This window comes from Erpetoichthys calabaricus, chromosome 2, assembly GCF_900747795.2.
Source record: "Erpetoichthys calabaricus chromosome 2, fErpCal1.3, whole genome shotgun sequence".
Taxonomy (NCBI): Eukaryota; Metazoa; Chordata; class Cladistia; order Polypteriformes; family Polypteridae; genus Erpetoichthys; species Erpetoichthys calabaricus.
Genome location: NC_041395.2, coordinates 292,847,374 through 292,865,306, shown reverse-complemented (window position 1 = coordinate 292,865,306; position 17,933 = coordinate 292,847,374). Strand labels below are relative to the sequence as shown.

Here is a 17,933-nt window from a genome sequence, read left to right as displayed (position 1 = left end):
TTTAGAGGGATTTTTTAGAAAAGAGTGTAGGTACGTGGAGCTTTCTGAAGACAACCAAATCTGTGGTCTGGTTTAACAGATGTGAAGGGTGGTGCACTCTGAATAAAAGAAATAATTTAAAGTTAATGGTGGCCCACTGCTTCAGATTCACTATTGCATATAACCTTTACAACAGTAAACTTGAGATAATGAGCTGCTTTCTTTAACTGTAATGTGTTTAAGTTCACACTTACTGCCATGTTTACATAGAACTAGACTTAGATATAGTGAGGCTCCTAGTTTTGGGAAGCTATGAAGGTCCTTTTTGGCAAATGTTAACAGAGAATAAGGCTGTGTAATAACTCAGATCACAAGAATGCTGCTAAGTTGCATAGCAGACCCGTGTGGCGGTGGTTTTGCTCCATTAGCACTTTAAAAAGATGAAAATGCAACTGTAACAAATGACAGAAATTCTGAAATGTTGAGAGATCCCTTCAGACTGTGATTCCCTAAGGTGTGACATGTTTAGCTTATTGTCTAAATCTGGCCATGTGTGTACATAGCATAATGAAGATCTACCAGCAACAGATGATGAATAGAAATGCAAAAGGTGAATACAACATCAAATGATATAACAGGTGCATAACATGAAGCACATAGCCATACGATCTCCATTGTCAAACACTGGAAAGAGAATGGGTCATACTGATCAGCTCAGTGACTTCAAGCATGGCACTGTCATAGGATGCCACATTTGCTCTAAGTCACTATGTGAAATTTCTGATCTGCTAGATCTACCCCAGTCAAAGTTAAGTACTATTATCGCAAAGTAGAAGTGTCTAGGACAGTGGTCTCAAACTCCAGTCCTGGAGGGCCGTAATGGCTACAGGTTTTCATTCTAACCCTTTTCTTAATTAGTGCCCTGTTTTTGCTGCTAATTAATTCTTTTGAATTCATTTTAATTGATTTGTTCTTGAAGACCCCTCAATTGTTTCTTTTTCCTTAATTAGCAGTTATCACACACATGCAAGTAGGAGGATGTTGTATGGACCAACAAAGGTAATTCCACACCAGGCCAGGGGGTAGCGGTATGCACTAAACCTTCTTCTGTTATCCCTACAGACCAGCCGCGAGAAAACCTGTCTGATTCAGAGCTGATGACATCACTTCCAGCACCCAGCATGACGTCACTTCTGGTTCCGGCACCCAGAAGAACGTCACTTCCGGCGCGCAGACTGATGTCAGAAGAACATCACTTCTGGTCCCCCTACATCACTTCCGGTTCCTACACATCTCTTCCGGTCTGATCCCTTAAAGCAGCCATCATTGCAAACCCTTACCAGTTCTGTTTTGGACTTAGTTATGTGAACATCTTTGTTCTTTGAAAAGTCTTTTGCAGCCAGGGAGATTGTATGGGTGGCTGCCCCAAACCTTTTTGAGTGTGTCGAGTCTGATCCTTTTTACACAGTCAAACAATAATGAGATATAAAATGAGACAAAAAAAATGAGCAGCAAACTGTGTCTATCACACAATATCTGAAAATACAGAAAGATGAATGTCTCAGGAATGCTGACCTGCTCAGGTTCACAAAACAGTTTAATAGTAATCTTAGTACTTTTGGAAATATGCCATTGTACAATGAGAGCAGCAACAAGCCATGGAATTAAAGAACGGGTTTAATTAACGACAAGAATCGGCACCTAATTACACAGCTGATTGGAGTGAAATTGGTTGGAGTTTCAGACCCTGACTTAGTTGGTCTTCTGTTGGCTCACTCACTTCACATTTCATTTCTGTTTGGGTGCCATTTAAGTGAAGAAATGAAGCAATTCAGAGGAATGATGAAGAAATTCAGGGAAAGAAATCTTAAAAAACAAGTCAATTAAAATGAAAGGAAAAGGAGTTAATTAGCAGCAAAAACTGGTCACCAATTAAGAAAAGGATTAGAATGAAAACCTGCAGCCACTGCAGCCCTCCAGGACCGGAGTCTGAGACCATTTGTTTAGGAGTTACAACAGCTCTGCTGTGAAGTGGTAGGCCACACAAAAATCACAGAGTGGTGCCCACTAGTGCTGAAATGCATAGCATGTACAAATCTCCTTTCCTCTATTACTCACAACAGAGGTCCAAACTGCCTCTGGAAGAAGCATCAGTAAAAGAACTGAGCATCAGGAAATGGGTTTCTATGATCGAGGGGCTGCAAACAAACCTAAGATCATTATGTGCAATGGCAAGTGTCAGCACCATCTGCTGGCCTCATCAACACCTCTTCCAACAGCAACCAAGTTTTTACTGGTTGGTCTCCCATCCAACTATTGGCCAGGCCTAAACATGCATAGTTTCAGGTGGATGACCTGTTCTGGTGGTGTGGCCTTTGGAAGTATGTCGTTCTGATAGGCTTTAATCACACCCTGCCCTTCAATTACACAGTCCCATCTTAGAAAGAGAACATAACCCATCCCACTTGGGACATCCATTCATCTGTGTCCTCTGTCCATTACTGTGTATGGGTCCTTTGGGTAGACAAGAAACCATCCAACCCAATCTGGAAGCCAGTCCATCACTGCCTTCCTTTACAATTTGTTCAGTAAATGACATAGTAATTGCATTTTAATGATAAGGAGATAAAATTCATGAATATGCATGTACCTTCTTTTTGTATCAAATTAAATGTCAGTATTGATAAGTAGACCTTGTGACGAGCTGGCACACCATAAAGCGCTGGGTCCTGCACTGTGCTCAATGCTACTCTGAAAGGTTCCATGCTCCTTCATGACCCTGGCTTAAGTGTGTCTGAGAAGATATATAAATTCTTAAACCATAATTACAGCTTTTAAATATAAAAATAAGCATGAGGCTTTTACTTTTATACTGCACCATCCAAAGCAAACAAAGTTCTTTACAACATAATAAGAACTGCATAGTTTGAGAATAATGAAAGTGGTAAGATTATTTGCTCTATAACGGACTAAATTGAGGAATAGCAGTTACCTGTAGAATGTTTATAAAAAGTATTAATCACCCCCATTTGTTTTTTGTTTTTTATTAAAATACAGACTGTTAACTTATGTAATTGTTTGCTTTTATTTCTTACCAGGGAAGAGCACACAAACCCATTTATTATCAAAATGAAAACGTTTATTATATATACAAACAAAAAAATACTCCATTTTGTAATTTTTCAACCCCTTGGGACACCTTTTACTTACATCCCAGTCAGTCTTTCAGAGTAGGCCTTAATCACGTAGATGAAGAGGAGTGAAATGAAATAAACGCAATGGTTGAAACTGAAAGTCACTTTGGACGTTACTTGGGCATTGCGCCAGTTACGCGTGCTTACACTACATTTCCCAGAATACCTCATAAAGACATGCGTCATCACGGCGCGACTCTCGGTCCGCGTACACAAATGTAGAAGCATGGCTGCAAGCACAAGTTTGCAGAAGGCTGGAAAATTGCAGTCTTTGAATGGCGTATTTGCTGTGTATAAAAAGGAAGGACCTACATCCGCAGACGTTCTGAATACGCTAAAATTAAAGCTTTTAGAAGGTATGGAGCTCAACTAAAGTCAAATTATCTAAAAATGGGTTTTATATACAACACGTCAGGGAAATATTAACCGGTTGAGCGGATTTTTTCTTTTTGGATAAAGCTGATGCTCAGAAGTGTACAAGTGGTTTGTCTTCTCAAACCTTTCAGCCTCCTTGTCTAGCATAATGAAAAGTCACAATGACAGGCTCTCGTTTCTTGTTAAAAATGAGTGCAACTCAAGATTTAATGTTGAACGTTGTTTAGCGCGTACAATACATTTTTAGGCTTCATAGTCTATTTTTAATGTCATTTTAAAAATGGTTGAGATTGTTTTGAACGAATGGTGTTGATATCTCGGCCCGGATGCTGTTTGTGGACTGGAGAACCTGGGGACCCACTTTGGCTGCAGGGTTTTGTTCCACCCAGTTTCACTCTGATTGATCTCCTTTAATTAGCTGCCCTTTTTAATTTATTATGCATTCAGCAAAGCACAACAGTTTCATTTTTACAATTATAAGACATTTATAAATACTAGTTTTTTGGTACAGCTGTAAATGCTTAACTCGCGTTTGTTGTTTTTTTGATTAATTTGCCTTTTTCTATAAAATCTGTCCCTTTAAATGTATTCTGATAATGACAAATAACAACGAGCAGACACACTAACATGCATAATAGTAAAAGATGCATTAAATAACCAAAGCTCCACGCAAAACAAAGTGAAAATGGTGATAAGATTCTTAAACACCAAGTTGAAACCGCTCTAAATTATCCCCATGCAAGTCCTCTAAATGCCTGATACATTCTAATTAAAACTTCATAGATCGTTGTGTAATATCAGCATTGACACAGAAACTAGGAAATATGAGCCTGTTTAATTAGACCAGGAGTCCCTTTACAAACAGAAGTTGGTTGGAACAAAAACCTGCAGCCATAAAGGATCCTCAGAACTAAGTCTGAGAACCTCTGGGTCAGAGTTGCACATTCTCACTGTATTCACATACTTTTTCATTGAGTACTCGGTTTCATCCGTCATTTCACACACTCTATTGACCTGAATGCCTGTGTGTTTCTTTCAATGGACAGACACTTCGCCCATGCTTGGTTCCTGACCTGCTCACAGCACTCCTTGGAATAGTCCTAGAAATTGGACTGAGAGTGGAAACAAATCTGGTTAATTAATTTCGTCATAGGCTTAATAGGAAAAAGTAAGAGAAGATGGCTGTTTAGAAAATTACATTTTCCTGTGTTGATTTTTTCATACTTTATGCTTTATTTATTTAAAGTCATTATTGATTATTGTAATTTTTTTTTTTTACCTGGACCGGTGCAGAGCAACCCAGTTGCATTTTTAATTTTTTGTCTTTATTAGCAATTAGCTCTGTTTAGGATTTTGGGTTTAAATGGCAGTAGTTGTTTCAGTTCAAGTTTAGTATAGAAATGAGGTAACCCCACAGAGTTTGGTAAATCACTGAAATGTTTGGGAACTTTGACAAACTTCATGAAGTGCAATGAACTCAATGGGGAAGGAGGAAATGAAATAGTTTTAAGTGGATTATAGTGGTGCAGTGGCCTTTTAGGGTCCTTGAGGGCCAACAACAGAAAACGCAGAGGAAATTATAACCACAGACAGTACAACAAATAGCCACAACCTAGCAATAAATTAAAATATACATCAGTACACTATCAGAGTTTCAGTGTTGGAGCACACATTGGCCATGAGTCAAAGCAGCAGTGTGGAACTGGCTTGTTACACTGTTTAAAGTCGGGACTCATCTGGAAGGTCATTTTTGTTCTGATCTGTCTGTTCAGATACTTCACACTTTTTCCATTAAGAAGTTAGAAATGCCTTGTATCTATTAATACATCTTTTGTTTTTATTATTTCACAGGGTCTTACTGTAACTCGATTAGGGGGAGAAGGGAGGCTTCTTTAAAGCTTGTTAATTATGCATGTAAATTAGCCATGTAGCACTGTGCTACCAGACCACAGGGATGATTGTTGTGTATCCGGTAGCAGTAATCCTAATATTATCATTATGGTTAAGTAATGTACCCCTAAAAAGAAAATACTGCAAGGTGTGTGTGTGTTTTTTTAAAGGGTGATGCAAATCTGTCTTGATAGGGTCATGACATTATGCATCAGCTGCAGTCTACTTACTGTGATCTTACAGTAAACATGTGAAAATTCAGCACAGGGCTGCTACAGCTCAAGTATCATGGGGCGCATGGAAGAAGATGTTCCCCTAAGCCAGCCCATTTGCAAGACCAAATTCCTTGAAAATTCCCTGCATACAAGGTCACCCACAAATACGGCATATTCACGGTTAAAAACACTTGGCAGATTTCACCAGTCAGCACTAGAAATTTATGAGATTCATTTTGTTCAGCCACTTGTGTTATTGGGTATAAGTCATAGTGTGTAAGTTCAGTGAAATCTGTTGATTAAACTTTTCATGTTTATGCATTATTTCAGAATGAAATAGTGAGCCAATGGCTGTGTACATTCAGCATAATTAATCTTTTGTATTTAGTATAATTGCATGTTAATTTTTTTTTGCTTATACGTATTGTCTTTGAAAAGGGTCCCATTGCATTGAACATACCAGCTGCAATTAGCACTCTCTCAAGGTTTGCTGTTCACCAGAATATTATATATTGCTGTGCTCTTGAAAGTTTAAATTTATATTTTAGCCCTGCTCCTGAGCAGATAATACACTAGTGAACTCTGTGGAATCACAATATTTAGGCACTGTTGTTAGGTGATCTTTTGTCCCGGCTTGGGTTAAGCCAGAGTATAGTTCAGGGTGTAAATATACTTGTGTATATAAAACTAGTGCTGAATTAGAGAGAGCTATGAAAATCTGAGTCTTTTGTGCACATTTTTTTTTGGCTTTTAATATTCTCACTATACCCAGTAAGCCTATAGGTTTCTGCTAACAGGTTGGTCAAAGCGGTTACCAAAAATTGATGGCAATCCATTATATGTGCACAGTTTCCTTCATAATTAATGCAGTCAGTGCATGGGTATGTTTCTACGTACAATTTGCACAGTTCACTATGTTATTAAAATCTAATTGTCATTAATTTACTTTCTGGCAGCCACACTCTCTCCTTAAAACATTCCTCATCTCCTCTGAAAATGTGAAATTGGGTTTAAATTAAAACATTGTGATACTGAGTATTTCATCTGGTTATTAGTTCACTAGTTTTTTCTTTACAGTCAATGGGAGCAGGAGAGAGTGTGCTGAGACCCTTTTAAAAAGCAGATGTGAGCATGAAAATGTGTATGAATAATTAGGTCTTCAAAAATGTATATTGTCAACATTATGAATAATGTTGAATAATTGTTTGAGACCTAGATGTCATCATCTGGCTTCTTAGCACACATTAACAATTTTTACTTCCGTTTGACTCCGTCCTGCTCTGCTCTTGTTTGCTTATGTGTATCAGCCCCTCACTTTGTCTGCATGAGCACATTTTAAAAAACTTGTTTTCTGTCCAGTATTGGTCATTGTGCAGGTCTTCAGATTTCACATTAGAGAGCCCAACTCTGGCCATTGTAATCCCTTAATTCCACTTCTGTTGCTTCAGTCTTGTCAGACTTCCAGCTCTTGACCTGTTTTAATGCACAAAAGTTTATTATGGATCATGGGCTGGAATCTGGAAATGTGAAAACCCGATTCAGTAATACTGGGTTAAAATCTGCTGCATCTTTGATTTGCAACTTTGTCTTTAGCCAGAAACTCTTTGACTACCACAAACTTACATGGAAACTTTATTTATTGGATCAATAAATTGCTTATGTCTTGACAGCTTTTTTTTCTCAATAAAAAGAAAGGAAAATAAATATATTTGTGCCTTAATTTATTTATTCTAGTATTAGTCTAATTTTCTACCCTTTCACTACTCTGATATCTTGTCCAATGCACCAATACATGTTTCAGATGTCAGTAGGTTTACAACAGGTGCCCAGACTCAGGAAGCAGGCCAGTGTTATTCCAGGTAGCCTAAACTGCACATCAAAAAACATGAAATGACTTCATACTAGTTTCAATAACTTTTTATATCCTGAAATCATTGGATAAGTTCATTAAGCATGCAAGTAAACAAACCTCAGGCTTATTTGGATTCTTACCATTTTGCATGTAGGGTGAAGAAGGGTTGGAGGATGCCGTAGCGACACATCTCCAGTCTCTGTATGAGCACGTTGACAGGTCAAAGATCTGTGCTGTTCGTTATTGTATTTTGTTTAAATCTGTTTTTAATATAGTCTTGTTTTCATTTTGGATGAGAAGCTGGCGGACTGATTTCTGATAGGCTCTTACTTGATTGGCTGGATTATGGGCTTTTTTACGTAATAGGTAGCAGATGTACATAAGTGCAGTCTATTATATGCTTAGCATTTTCATTGTATTCCTTGGAATGCTAAATATGCCTAAGTTTTCTTATAAAGCTCAGCTACATTTTATTTATTTTTTTAAGTTCTGTTCTGGAGGAGTATTAATGAATGCATTTTGTTTCTGTCATATAGCATGGCATTTGCAAATAAAGCAAGTAGAGCTATAGTTGCTTTCACATTACTCAAAGTTTGATCCTATACTCTGCTCCATCCTTAAAAGATGGATTTCAAATCACTGTTTAAACTAAGACTTTTTCAAGTGGATAATAGAGTACGATTTATAGTATGTAATTTTTTTTTGCAGTTGCTTTAGCATTTAGTAAAAGTTTTTTTCCCTTCATTTTTTTGCCTTATTTTTTCACAAGTAATAAAAAATGTGGCAGTTGTCGGACATCCTCTGTGATGATTAAGTAAGGTTAGCCTTTGTTTAATTGAAATCCTTACCAAGACACAATTCATGCTTTGGCAAAGTGCCCTAACTCTTTTACAGAAAACCAAAGTTGCTAATTGCTTATATAAAGTAAGTAATGTTATTGATAGCTATTAATAATGCAACTTGTTAACAAGTCAATTAAAAGTAAACAAAAAAAGTTAGTTTTGTACTGCTCTGTAAATAAATCTAATGGAAGTATTGGAAATTAAGAGCAGGCTTTGAGGCGTGCAGTAGTGCCCATTAAGAAGCCATCAGTAAAACATTTCTGATTTGGTAACCTTTGACTGAGATCCCCACTACAGTGTAAATATACTTATTTGCCTTTGGGGACTGTCATCCTGATGTGGTTAATATGAAGCATCTTAATTATATGCATTTCTAAATGTGAGTTTTGCTTTGCTTTACTTACATGTATCTAATTATGGAATAACTTGTGTAGTAGTTTCATTTTCCTGATTTCATGGTTTTTTAAGGATTTGTTTTCATACATATTTGTTATTTGAATAGAAATGGTTTGGTCTGTCTATCTAGTGAAGTAAGATTTGAGTGAAAGTATTATTTGTATTTGTTTGTTTATAATCTCTGAAAAATTATTTCAGTGTGAATTGTGTGAAATGTTTTAAGATTCGCCATGGTGAGCTGCTCGGGGTACAGGTTTATACTTGATTCTATTTTTTGGTCAGAGGCTAATTACTGTCTTCTAACCATAATTCCTAATTTCATTAGACATAATCCGTTTCTGCATCTTCAGTCAGAATGATTCCACAATACGAAATACTGAATTGTGTAATCCAGTCTTGAATTATTTTATTTCTTTGTAGGTAGCTTATAAATTGCTTATAAAAAGTTTATAGTACATGCTCTTGTAGGAGTATGAGAACAATGCTGAATAAGCTTTCTTTTAAATGTTTACATCTGAGTTTACTTCTCAGTTTTGGCCATCACTTGACATGGAGCAAGAGGAGATACTTGGCAGAGACATAATACACTTGTGTAAATTTTCAACATCCCTTGACTTTAACATATGTTTTGCTTTTATTTAAAGAGAATTTTTCAGTGGAGTCATAAGATGCTTTAAGGAAGGGCTTTTGCCATTTCCAACAGAAGGTAAATTCATGGCATCGATAACTGTTGTACAGAAATATTCATTCATGTAAATTTTAATATTATTATTTGCCACAGCTCAAAAATTTGACATATGCAATAAATGGAATTGCACCATGATTTGAAATTGCTATATAACATTCTTGGTAGTGAGACTGGAGGAAAAAGTATTTATTTTGTAATTCCTTGTGGTGTTTTTTTTTTTTCTTTCTTGGTAGTAAAATTTGTGTGCACGACTGGTTCTTGTCTTGTAAACAGTAATGTCATGATAGGCTCCTGCACTTGCATTCCTGAAGTCTGTTAAGTTTGATAACAGATGCATGGATATCAATAAGTAAAATTATGTTAAAAGCATTTCTAGATAGTTTGATCCCAAAAGAGGTTTGTGATTGGCAGTTGTTGAAACTTACGAAGTTTTGCAACATATTATCTAAAACTGGCCATTTTAGTTGACAGTGCTTTTAAATTATGTTTGAATATTTTAACCATCCCTATTACATTACGTTTCTTAAACTTTGAGTGTCCTGCCATTTTGTAGAGGGAATGGCAACACACTCAATACTCTCATTTTTGCGTATGGAAATTATTGGAATTTACATTGCGAGTGCATTTACAACTAATCAAAAGGTGCATTTAATTTTAAGGAAATACTGTCTTCTGATTAAACTGAAGAATGCAGAATTTAATATTTTCTTAAAGAATGTACAAGGTCATAAGAATTGTATGCAAGCACATGTGTGTTACATCTAGGGATTTAAATATCATTAATTTCTAATGTTGACTAATAATTGGCTAATGAATGGAGGGAGATTCCTCTTGAGGTTTATGCATTTTTGCATGTGATTGTAGTTGAATGTTCATTGAGGGTTTTATTTGCTTAAATCCATTTAGAGAGTGTGGGTGCAATCTTTCAGCAATCCTTTTAATTGAATGTGGTGCATTAAAGGCATTAGGTATGCATACCGTTTTTGTAAAGTTATAAGAGCTTTAAGTATGAATAGCTTGATCTCATTCTCATAGCTAATGTGTCTTCATTAAATTTTCTGGTAAGAAAATAGTTTTCAGCCTACGCTTTCTTTTCAGGTGGTTCCAGTGAAGCTCTCTTTTCTACTATGGTTAGTTTCTTTGAGAGAATTAAAAATTGCTTATCAGCTCACTAAAATATCTTTCCTAGTGATTCATTTTTAAATGATCTAGATATTTACAATTCTGCCCATCCCTGTATCATCTCCATTATTCTCCTAGCCACCACTAACTCTAACCCTCACTTCTTTGGAATGTGTGAAGAAAGCTGGAGTAAAACACACACAGGCCAGGGTAAGTATGACAACTCCGCACATAAACAGTGCCTAGGCTGAGATTTGAGACCATGACCCTTCAGTGTTTAGGCAGCCCCACTAACCTTTGGGGGAAGGAAAAATTTATGTGATTTTTTTTTTTTCTTTGTTTCTGTTGTATCAGTGAATTACACTTAAACCCCTGCCTACAAAATATTTATTTTAATTATTTTTCTGATAATTAGTTTGATTTTACTTTTGTTTGAACAGAGGCTGGCATGAAGCAAAATCTTAAAAGAAAAAAACAGATACTGAAAGTTGGACACGGAGGGACACTAGATAATTCTGCATCAGGTGTACTAGGTGAGAAGGGACTTCTATCATTTATGGTAACTTTGCAATTAGTTTTATAGACCTCTTAGTAAAACAACATTTACAGTTAAAGGTACTGTACTAATATTGACTGCGTGTAAGGTGAAAAATGTCTTGAGTGGACTTTACTGATCTAATAGTATTCTTTATTTATAACTTTTATAATTATGTTTAATAATGTTTTTCAGTTGTTGGAATTGGTAAAGGAACAAAAATGCTAAGCAACATGCTAAAAGGCTCAAAGGTGAGTGAATTAGATAATTTATTCACAAATGTATAATCTTTTAATTTCAGATTTTATTTATAGCATAATAGAAAAATTAATGGGAAGATGCTATTTAGCATTTATTAATTTGATCTTCATGTAGAGAAATGATCTCCATGGTTGTACTTTCAACTGCAGTATTATTTTTTTTCTTTGTAGTTATCAATTTTATTTCCATATTTCTGTGCAATATTTACTTTTAACTAAAATTGGTGCCTATCACCTGTTTCTCTTAAACCTATTCGAGTACTTGGAGTACTAGGCTTTCTGAACGTTCAGTCGCCAGAAACTTCAAGTAATTACAGAGCAGAGGGTGAAATCATGGTTGCATCCCTACCCTTCACAATAACATGGCACCACACAGTGCATTGGGCACCATTAAAGAAGTTCTGCTATAAGCAGCAATTGCTACATCATCTGTGTCTAAATTGTACTGTGGCATTTTATTTGGTGTTGGATTCTTTGTTGTTCCAGCTACAGTTGGGATGGTTATATGGTTTTGAGAGACATTGAACTGGATAAGGCTCTTAGAAAATGATTGGTGAGTTTGAAGGACATCTGCATCCATGTTCATAACAATTGGAGTATGAATGTGAAACCTTTGTTTCTTTATTTGGGCTATACATGGCACTTTATTAATGAGCTAATCATCTTACTGTCATTTTAACTTACCCAGATGTGTAACACTACAAGTTGATTAATAACCTCGTTGAGCTCTTAAAGCATGCACAAATTGTGTAATTTTATTCGTCAAGTAATATAGTAATGGGATAAATGAGGCCTTTTTCTAACATTATTGTGTGTTAATTTACACTGTACCTTACTTGGACCAAATGGCAAAAGTGGCTTCTCACTCATAATTTGTAGATGGCCCAGTGTCCCAGCTTTACCATAGTACTTAATATGAAAAAAGACACATTTGAAATCTATTGATATTACTGAGAATTGTAGGGTCTGTTTTTATTTCATGAGAACAATAAGCTTATTATTTTTATAAGGGTATGGGAAGGAACAAAAGGTAGATTTTCACTGATATGTAAATTCAGGGCTGATACTAATAGTCATTTGTTCTTCCATCCATCCATCCATTTTCCAACCCGCTGAATCCGAACACAGGGTCACGGGGGTCTGCTGGAGCCAATCCCAGCCAACATAGGGCACAAGGCAGGAACCAATCCTGGGCAGGGTGCCAACCCACCGCAGGACAAACACACCCACACACCAAGCACACACTAGGGCCAATTTAGAATCGCCAATCCACCTAACCAGCATGTCTTTGGACTGTGGTAGGAAACCGGAGCGCCCGGAGGAAACCCACGCAGACACGGGGAGAACATGCAAACTCCACGCAGGGAGGACCCAGGAATCGAACCCAGGTCCCCAGGTGTCCCAACTGCGAGGCAGCAGCGCTACCCACTGCGCCACCGTGCCGCCCCCTCATTTGTTCTTGTGACTTGCCAATAGATTTGTTGTTAATTTACAAGTCACATAATTACTGAAATGGATGTCACCTGTCTGTAATCAAGGAGTTTCAATTGATTGTAATATAAATTCACTTTTTTGGAAGGTCCAGCTTGTGCTGATTCATTATCATGGCCTCACCTACACTATGAAGATAAAATAATACTCCAAGCCTCTCTGTGAAGAATTGATTGAAAAGCATGAGTCAGGGGATGGAGACAAGAAAATATCCAAGTCATTTAATAGAAACTTGCCTTCCAGAAAAGCTGAGTGATCGTGCAAGATAACTAGTGAGGCAGGAGACCTAGTAGAACCCCAAAGGAATTAAAAACTAAAATGGCTAAGATTGGACAGACAAGCACTGTTGCTCAGGTGCTTTATCAGTTGGATCTTTGTGGGAGAGTAGCAAAGAGAAAACCACATGTATTTATATGTTTGTTTTTAAAAAGGCACATGACATCTCACCTAGACTTTGCCAAAACACATGGGAGACTCTTAAGCCAGCTTAAATAATGTTGTTTGGTCTCTTGAGACCAAACTTGAACTTTTTGACCATCAGACTAAGTTCCACGTTTGGCATAAGCTAAATGCTACACATTTTCAAACTTGTACTATCACCACTGCAAAGCATGGTGGCAGAAGCAGCAGCAGCATACAGTGGGAATGTTTCTCTGCAGCATGCCCTGGAATGACAGACTTGGGTAGAGAGTAACATAATTGTAACAAGATAAAGGGAAATCCTGTAGAAAAATCTGATGCAATTTACAATAAACCTGTACCTTGGGAGAAGATTTGTTTTATAGCAAGACAAAGCTAGACAGGAGTGGCTTGAAGACAACAATGTTAATGTCTTGAGTGTCTAGTCAGAGTTCAGATCATATTCAGGTTAAGAGTTTATGGCTAGACTTGGAAAAAGGCTGTGCACTCACAATCCCCATGCAACCTTACAAAGCTTGAGCAATTTTGCAATGGACTCAGTCCCACTAGGTCCTTCCAGCACTTTCAGCCACTGATATTCCAGAAGTATTATATCACATCCTAACACTGTACTTCTAAATCTAAAACTGCAAATGCCAGTTTCCTTTAATTTTCAAGTAATCTGTAACAGCAGAAAAGTAGCCACCCAAGGGCTAGAGTATGGAGGAGTTGGTGTACATGGTTTCTCCATGTACAAGTCCAAATTGATGTCATCTATATTTTTGGTGGATCATTAAAAAAATGCTTATTTTGTGTTTTAAAACTAGCAGAACCATTGTCACTCCTTCATATCTTTAAGTATCGGTAGTATTAAATTATAAATGTTTCGATAAAACAACCTAAAATAGATTTCAGTTTTTATTATTACAAAAAATACTCATAGTACAGTAGACTACATAAACTTGGACTGGTATGGCTCCTATTTGGACAACCACAGGGCTGCATGGGAGTTGTAGTTCTGGTGGGCAGGGCTGTTGGGGTCCTCGGGTCCTGCCAGAGAGAGCCTTTGGGGTAAGCTCCCCTTTTAAGGGAAAGTTCCACCTGACCTGGAAGTACTTGCTGATGTATCAGAAGTACTGCTTGGCCCAGGTTAAAAATGAGCCCATAGCCTATCCCAGGTGAGTCGGAGTTGGGAATGGAACTGGGTAAAGCTTTCTTTGGAAAAGTGGAGGAGAAGCAAGAGGAGAAAGAAGCAGAATTGCTAAAAGGAATTTTGATTAATAAAAATATTTTTATTTGAACTGTTGTGGTGAAATTTTGTCAATGGTTTGGGGTTATTGGATACCATGTACAGGCCACTAAATATATACTTTTGAAAAAGAGAAGTTAATTTTAATGTGTGCTTTCTTTATAACTTAAATTCAGTTTAATAACAACATGCTAATGATTCATGTAATCTTAAAAAGCATTACCCCTTGTTTGTAATCTTTGCATCTTTTGCAATTTTAGAAATATACAACAGTTGGTGAATTTGGAAAAACTACAGATACATTAGATGCTACAGGCAAAGTAACAGAAGAACTCTCATATGGTAAGTGTAAATGTAAATGTGCTCACGTGTGAGAGAGAGTGTGTGTGTGTATATATAATTAGTAATTCTATAATTCTTAAAATGCATGATATTTACGAGCCAACTTGAAGTCTTCGGTTGTACATTGTGATTGTGTGTTTAAGATTTGGTTGTTTTCATCTAACTTTTAATTGCAATAAAATTGTACTTGATTATCTGATTTGCCTTCAGTTTTTTGTTTATTAAACCCATTCAAATATTTATTAAAGGACTAACTAACAAAATCACTTCCTGTGGCTTTAATAATCATAAAAACATATTTTAAGAAACAGAGACTTAAGCTGCTTTTATTTCCCAGGTAACACTGAATGCTCCCCAATAATATAGAATAATATAATATAGAATTTTTTAAAAAGTGCTTTCATTTTTTTTTTATGTCATATATTTTTAAAGACTAAGCAGAAAAGCACAAGCTATTGCCACTGATGTTTTGTATTTTCAGTTATACACAATATTGGTTGTTTTCAATTGAGGACTAAATCAAATAAAGCACAGTAAGAAACACTAAATTACACTGAATTTAATGAGATCTAATTGGATTGATCAAACTGTTAATTTGTTTTAATTAAATAGCCTCATTTTGTGTTTATCAACCCACTCATTCAGTTTAGGCTGTCACCCAACCATACCCTGCCCTTGCAACAACTACTACATATAAGTTAGCTTTACATGGAATGTGTGTTCATGCATGGGATCTGAAGCACAGTTACACAGCAGCTTATAAATTTCACACTGAATGCCTAGAGTCTTGACAGTGTGTCTGTTTTGACATCATACAAAAAAGTCTCCAGTACAGTGAACAAAAGTTTAAGCTTCTTAGTATGTGCAGTCACAACCTCTAATAGAAGTAGTTTAATTGTGTATTAAAACTACCTTAGGTCATTCTTGTTCAGATGCATTTACACTAAACTGTATCCACATTTGTATATTTCATAAAGCATTATGAACAGTTGGACCCATGGAGATTTCCCCCCCTACTGTACATTCAAGACAGTATTTTTCTTATTTCCTCTTAAATTTATCAGTTATTGACAAACTAGTTTTTTATTAATTAAAGTTTGCTACCTTCTGCAAGTCATACAATTATGCCATTGTTTTTTCAGCTCTAAATGCTCTGTAACTTTAGAATAACGAGCACTGCTAATTTTCACTTGCAATTAATGACTTAAATAAAAATTTCTCTGCTAGTAACAATCGGTTATAAAAAAATAATAGTCTTGTGGAAAGTAACGTATCTCTGGAGATATGTGGTGAATCTCTCTGGAAGATAACTGTATTGTTTTGCAATGGTTATTAAGTACCTAAACCCACTAATACCTGTGGCAGTTTGTATTCATTCATTAATTAACTGTATCTTGTACCCAGTTTCAATTTCCTAGCATGTCATACGTTAGGATCCCAGCTCTATAACTTACAAATTGTATGTTATAACTCATGTTACTTTTTTTTTATTATTAAAATATATCATCTTGCCTTATGTTTCTGACACAATACTTTACAGCTTATTTTGCCAACAGTCAAGTGGTCAGTTCCTGGTGTCTGATAAAGAACTTCAGCCTGGCTGGCATTTTCATTAGTGATGCCACACAACTATCACGATATGTCCTTAAAGTATGTCTACTTTCTTGCAGTTTTCACTTTAAAATGTTGTTACACTGATACTTACCATGGTCAGTTAGAGCATTGTCCACACTTGTTGATTTGCTCTGGTTTCTTTTAAATAATAGATGAGGACATTTTATTATTTGTCAGCTCCAGGACACTAGAAATTTTCATTTTTCAACATAAAAAGTAGTAGTCTGGAGGAATACTGACCAATGAGGAGTGCATCTCACAGTATTAGAATAATTCCACACATTTTAAACAGTCGTGATAGATAACTGAAGTGCTGTGTTAGCACATTTTCAGTTAACAGTGCATACAGATTACAACTTCTTCCTGTATGGTTTGTTAGTTTCTCCAGCTTTATTACCTTGGCAGTTCTGATCCCATACCCACAGCTGTGCAAAACTCTAAAACACAAAGCATGGCTGAGACCAATATTCTCTTATATTTCACATAAAATGAAATGTCAAAACATTAAACCATCAAAAAAAAAACACAATTTTATTTATTCTGTTATCTTATGTTAAGTTAGTAATGAGAGACAAATAACTAAATGTCAAAAAATGATCAAGAAAAATTAGCTAAAATCAGATTTTCCCATCCTATAGCGGAGAACCAGAAACTTGCTTTTTATTTTAAAAATCCTAAAACTGGGATGTGTGCTGCCTTCTTTTATAATGCTAATGCAATGTGCTCAGGTGTCATGTCCTAGTAAGAGCATATGACTGGCAAATGTGCCGATATTTATAATATGGTAGCATCCTGCAAGCAAAACGCACAAAATGGTGACAGCTGCATGAAGCAAAACAATGCAACAAGAACATCACCATTAATAATATAAATTTAATGAAAAAATAACGAGTTCAAAAATTAAATCTCATAAACTGAAAAGTAGCAAAGAGAGGTTAACTTTTTTTTTTCCTTTTTCAATTTTTCCATATACTAAATATATACAGTACCCCTGCAGTAAGAAGTTCTGAAGTTTTGCTATCTCTGGATGCAAAAAAACTTTAATAGAACTGAATGATTACTTATGCAGCATGTTACACAAATGCGAGTTCAAACCATTTTTATTAAAAGTATAGATTATATTAACTTATATATAAAGCTATGATCCTTCAGCTCAGAAACATAATTTTGTGTACTTTAAATTCTAATTATTTCACTATACATTACATTTACTTCATTTCACTGACATTTATCCAAGGCAACTTAAAACAATTATGATACAATTGGTTACATTTCTTTTGATTTTTTTTTTTTATTTATTTTTTTTTATTTTATTATTATTATTTTTTTAATTGGAGCACAGGCAAGTCAAGTGATTTGCTCAGGGTCACGCAGCTTTTACTTCTATTAACAACCACTGCACTAGATTATTGGGTGTTACTTTATCAGTACTAGCCACAATGATGCTGTAATTCCCTTGCTTACACTTAGGATTATATTAGGCAGAGACT

The 17,933-nt window shown here is 35.9% G+C and overlaps 1 protein-coding gene across 1 annotated transcript in view; it reads left to right on the top strand.

Moving 5' to 3' along the window:
- The first annotated feature begins 3,339 nt into the window (after nucleotides 1–3,339).
- trub1 (TruB pseudouridine (psi) synthase family member 1) overlaps nucleotides 3,340–17,933 on the top strand; it is a 30,569-nt gene continuing 15,975 nt past the window's right edge. Inside the window, exons 1-4 of the mRNA XM_051922455.1 lie at nucleotides 3,340–3,529; nucleotides 10,994–11,086; nucleotides 11,284–11,339; nucleotides 14,748–14,829. Of these exons, the coding sequence (XP_051778415.1) occupies nucleotides 3,400–3,529; nucleotides 10,994–11,086; nucleotides 11,284–11,339; nucleotides 14,748–14,829 (361 nt within the window). The 5' untranslated portion in view covers nucleotides 3,340–3,399. The remainder of the gene's footprint in view (nucleotides 3,530–10,993; nucleotides 11,087–11,283; nucleotides 11,340–14,747; nucleotides 14,830–17,933) is intronic.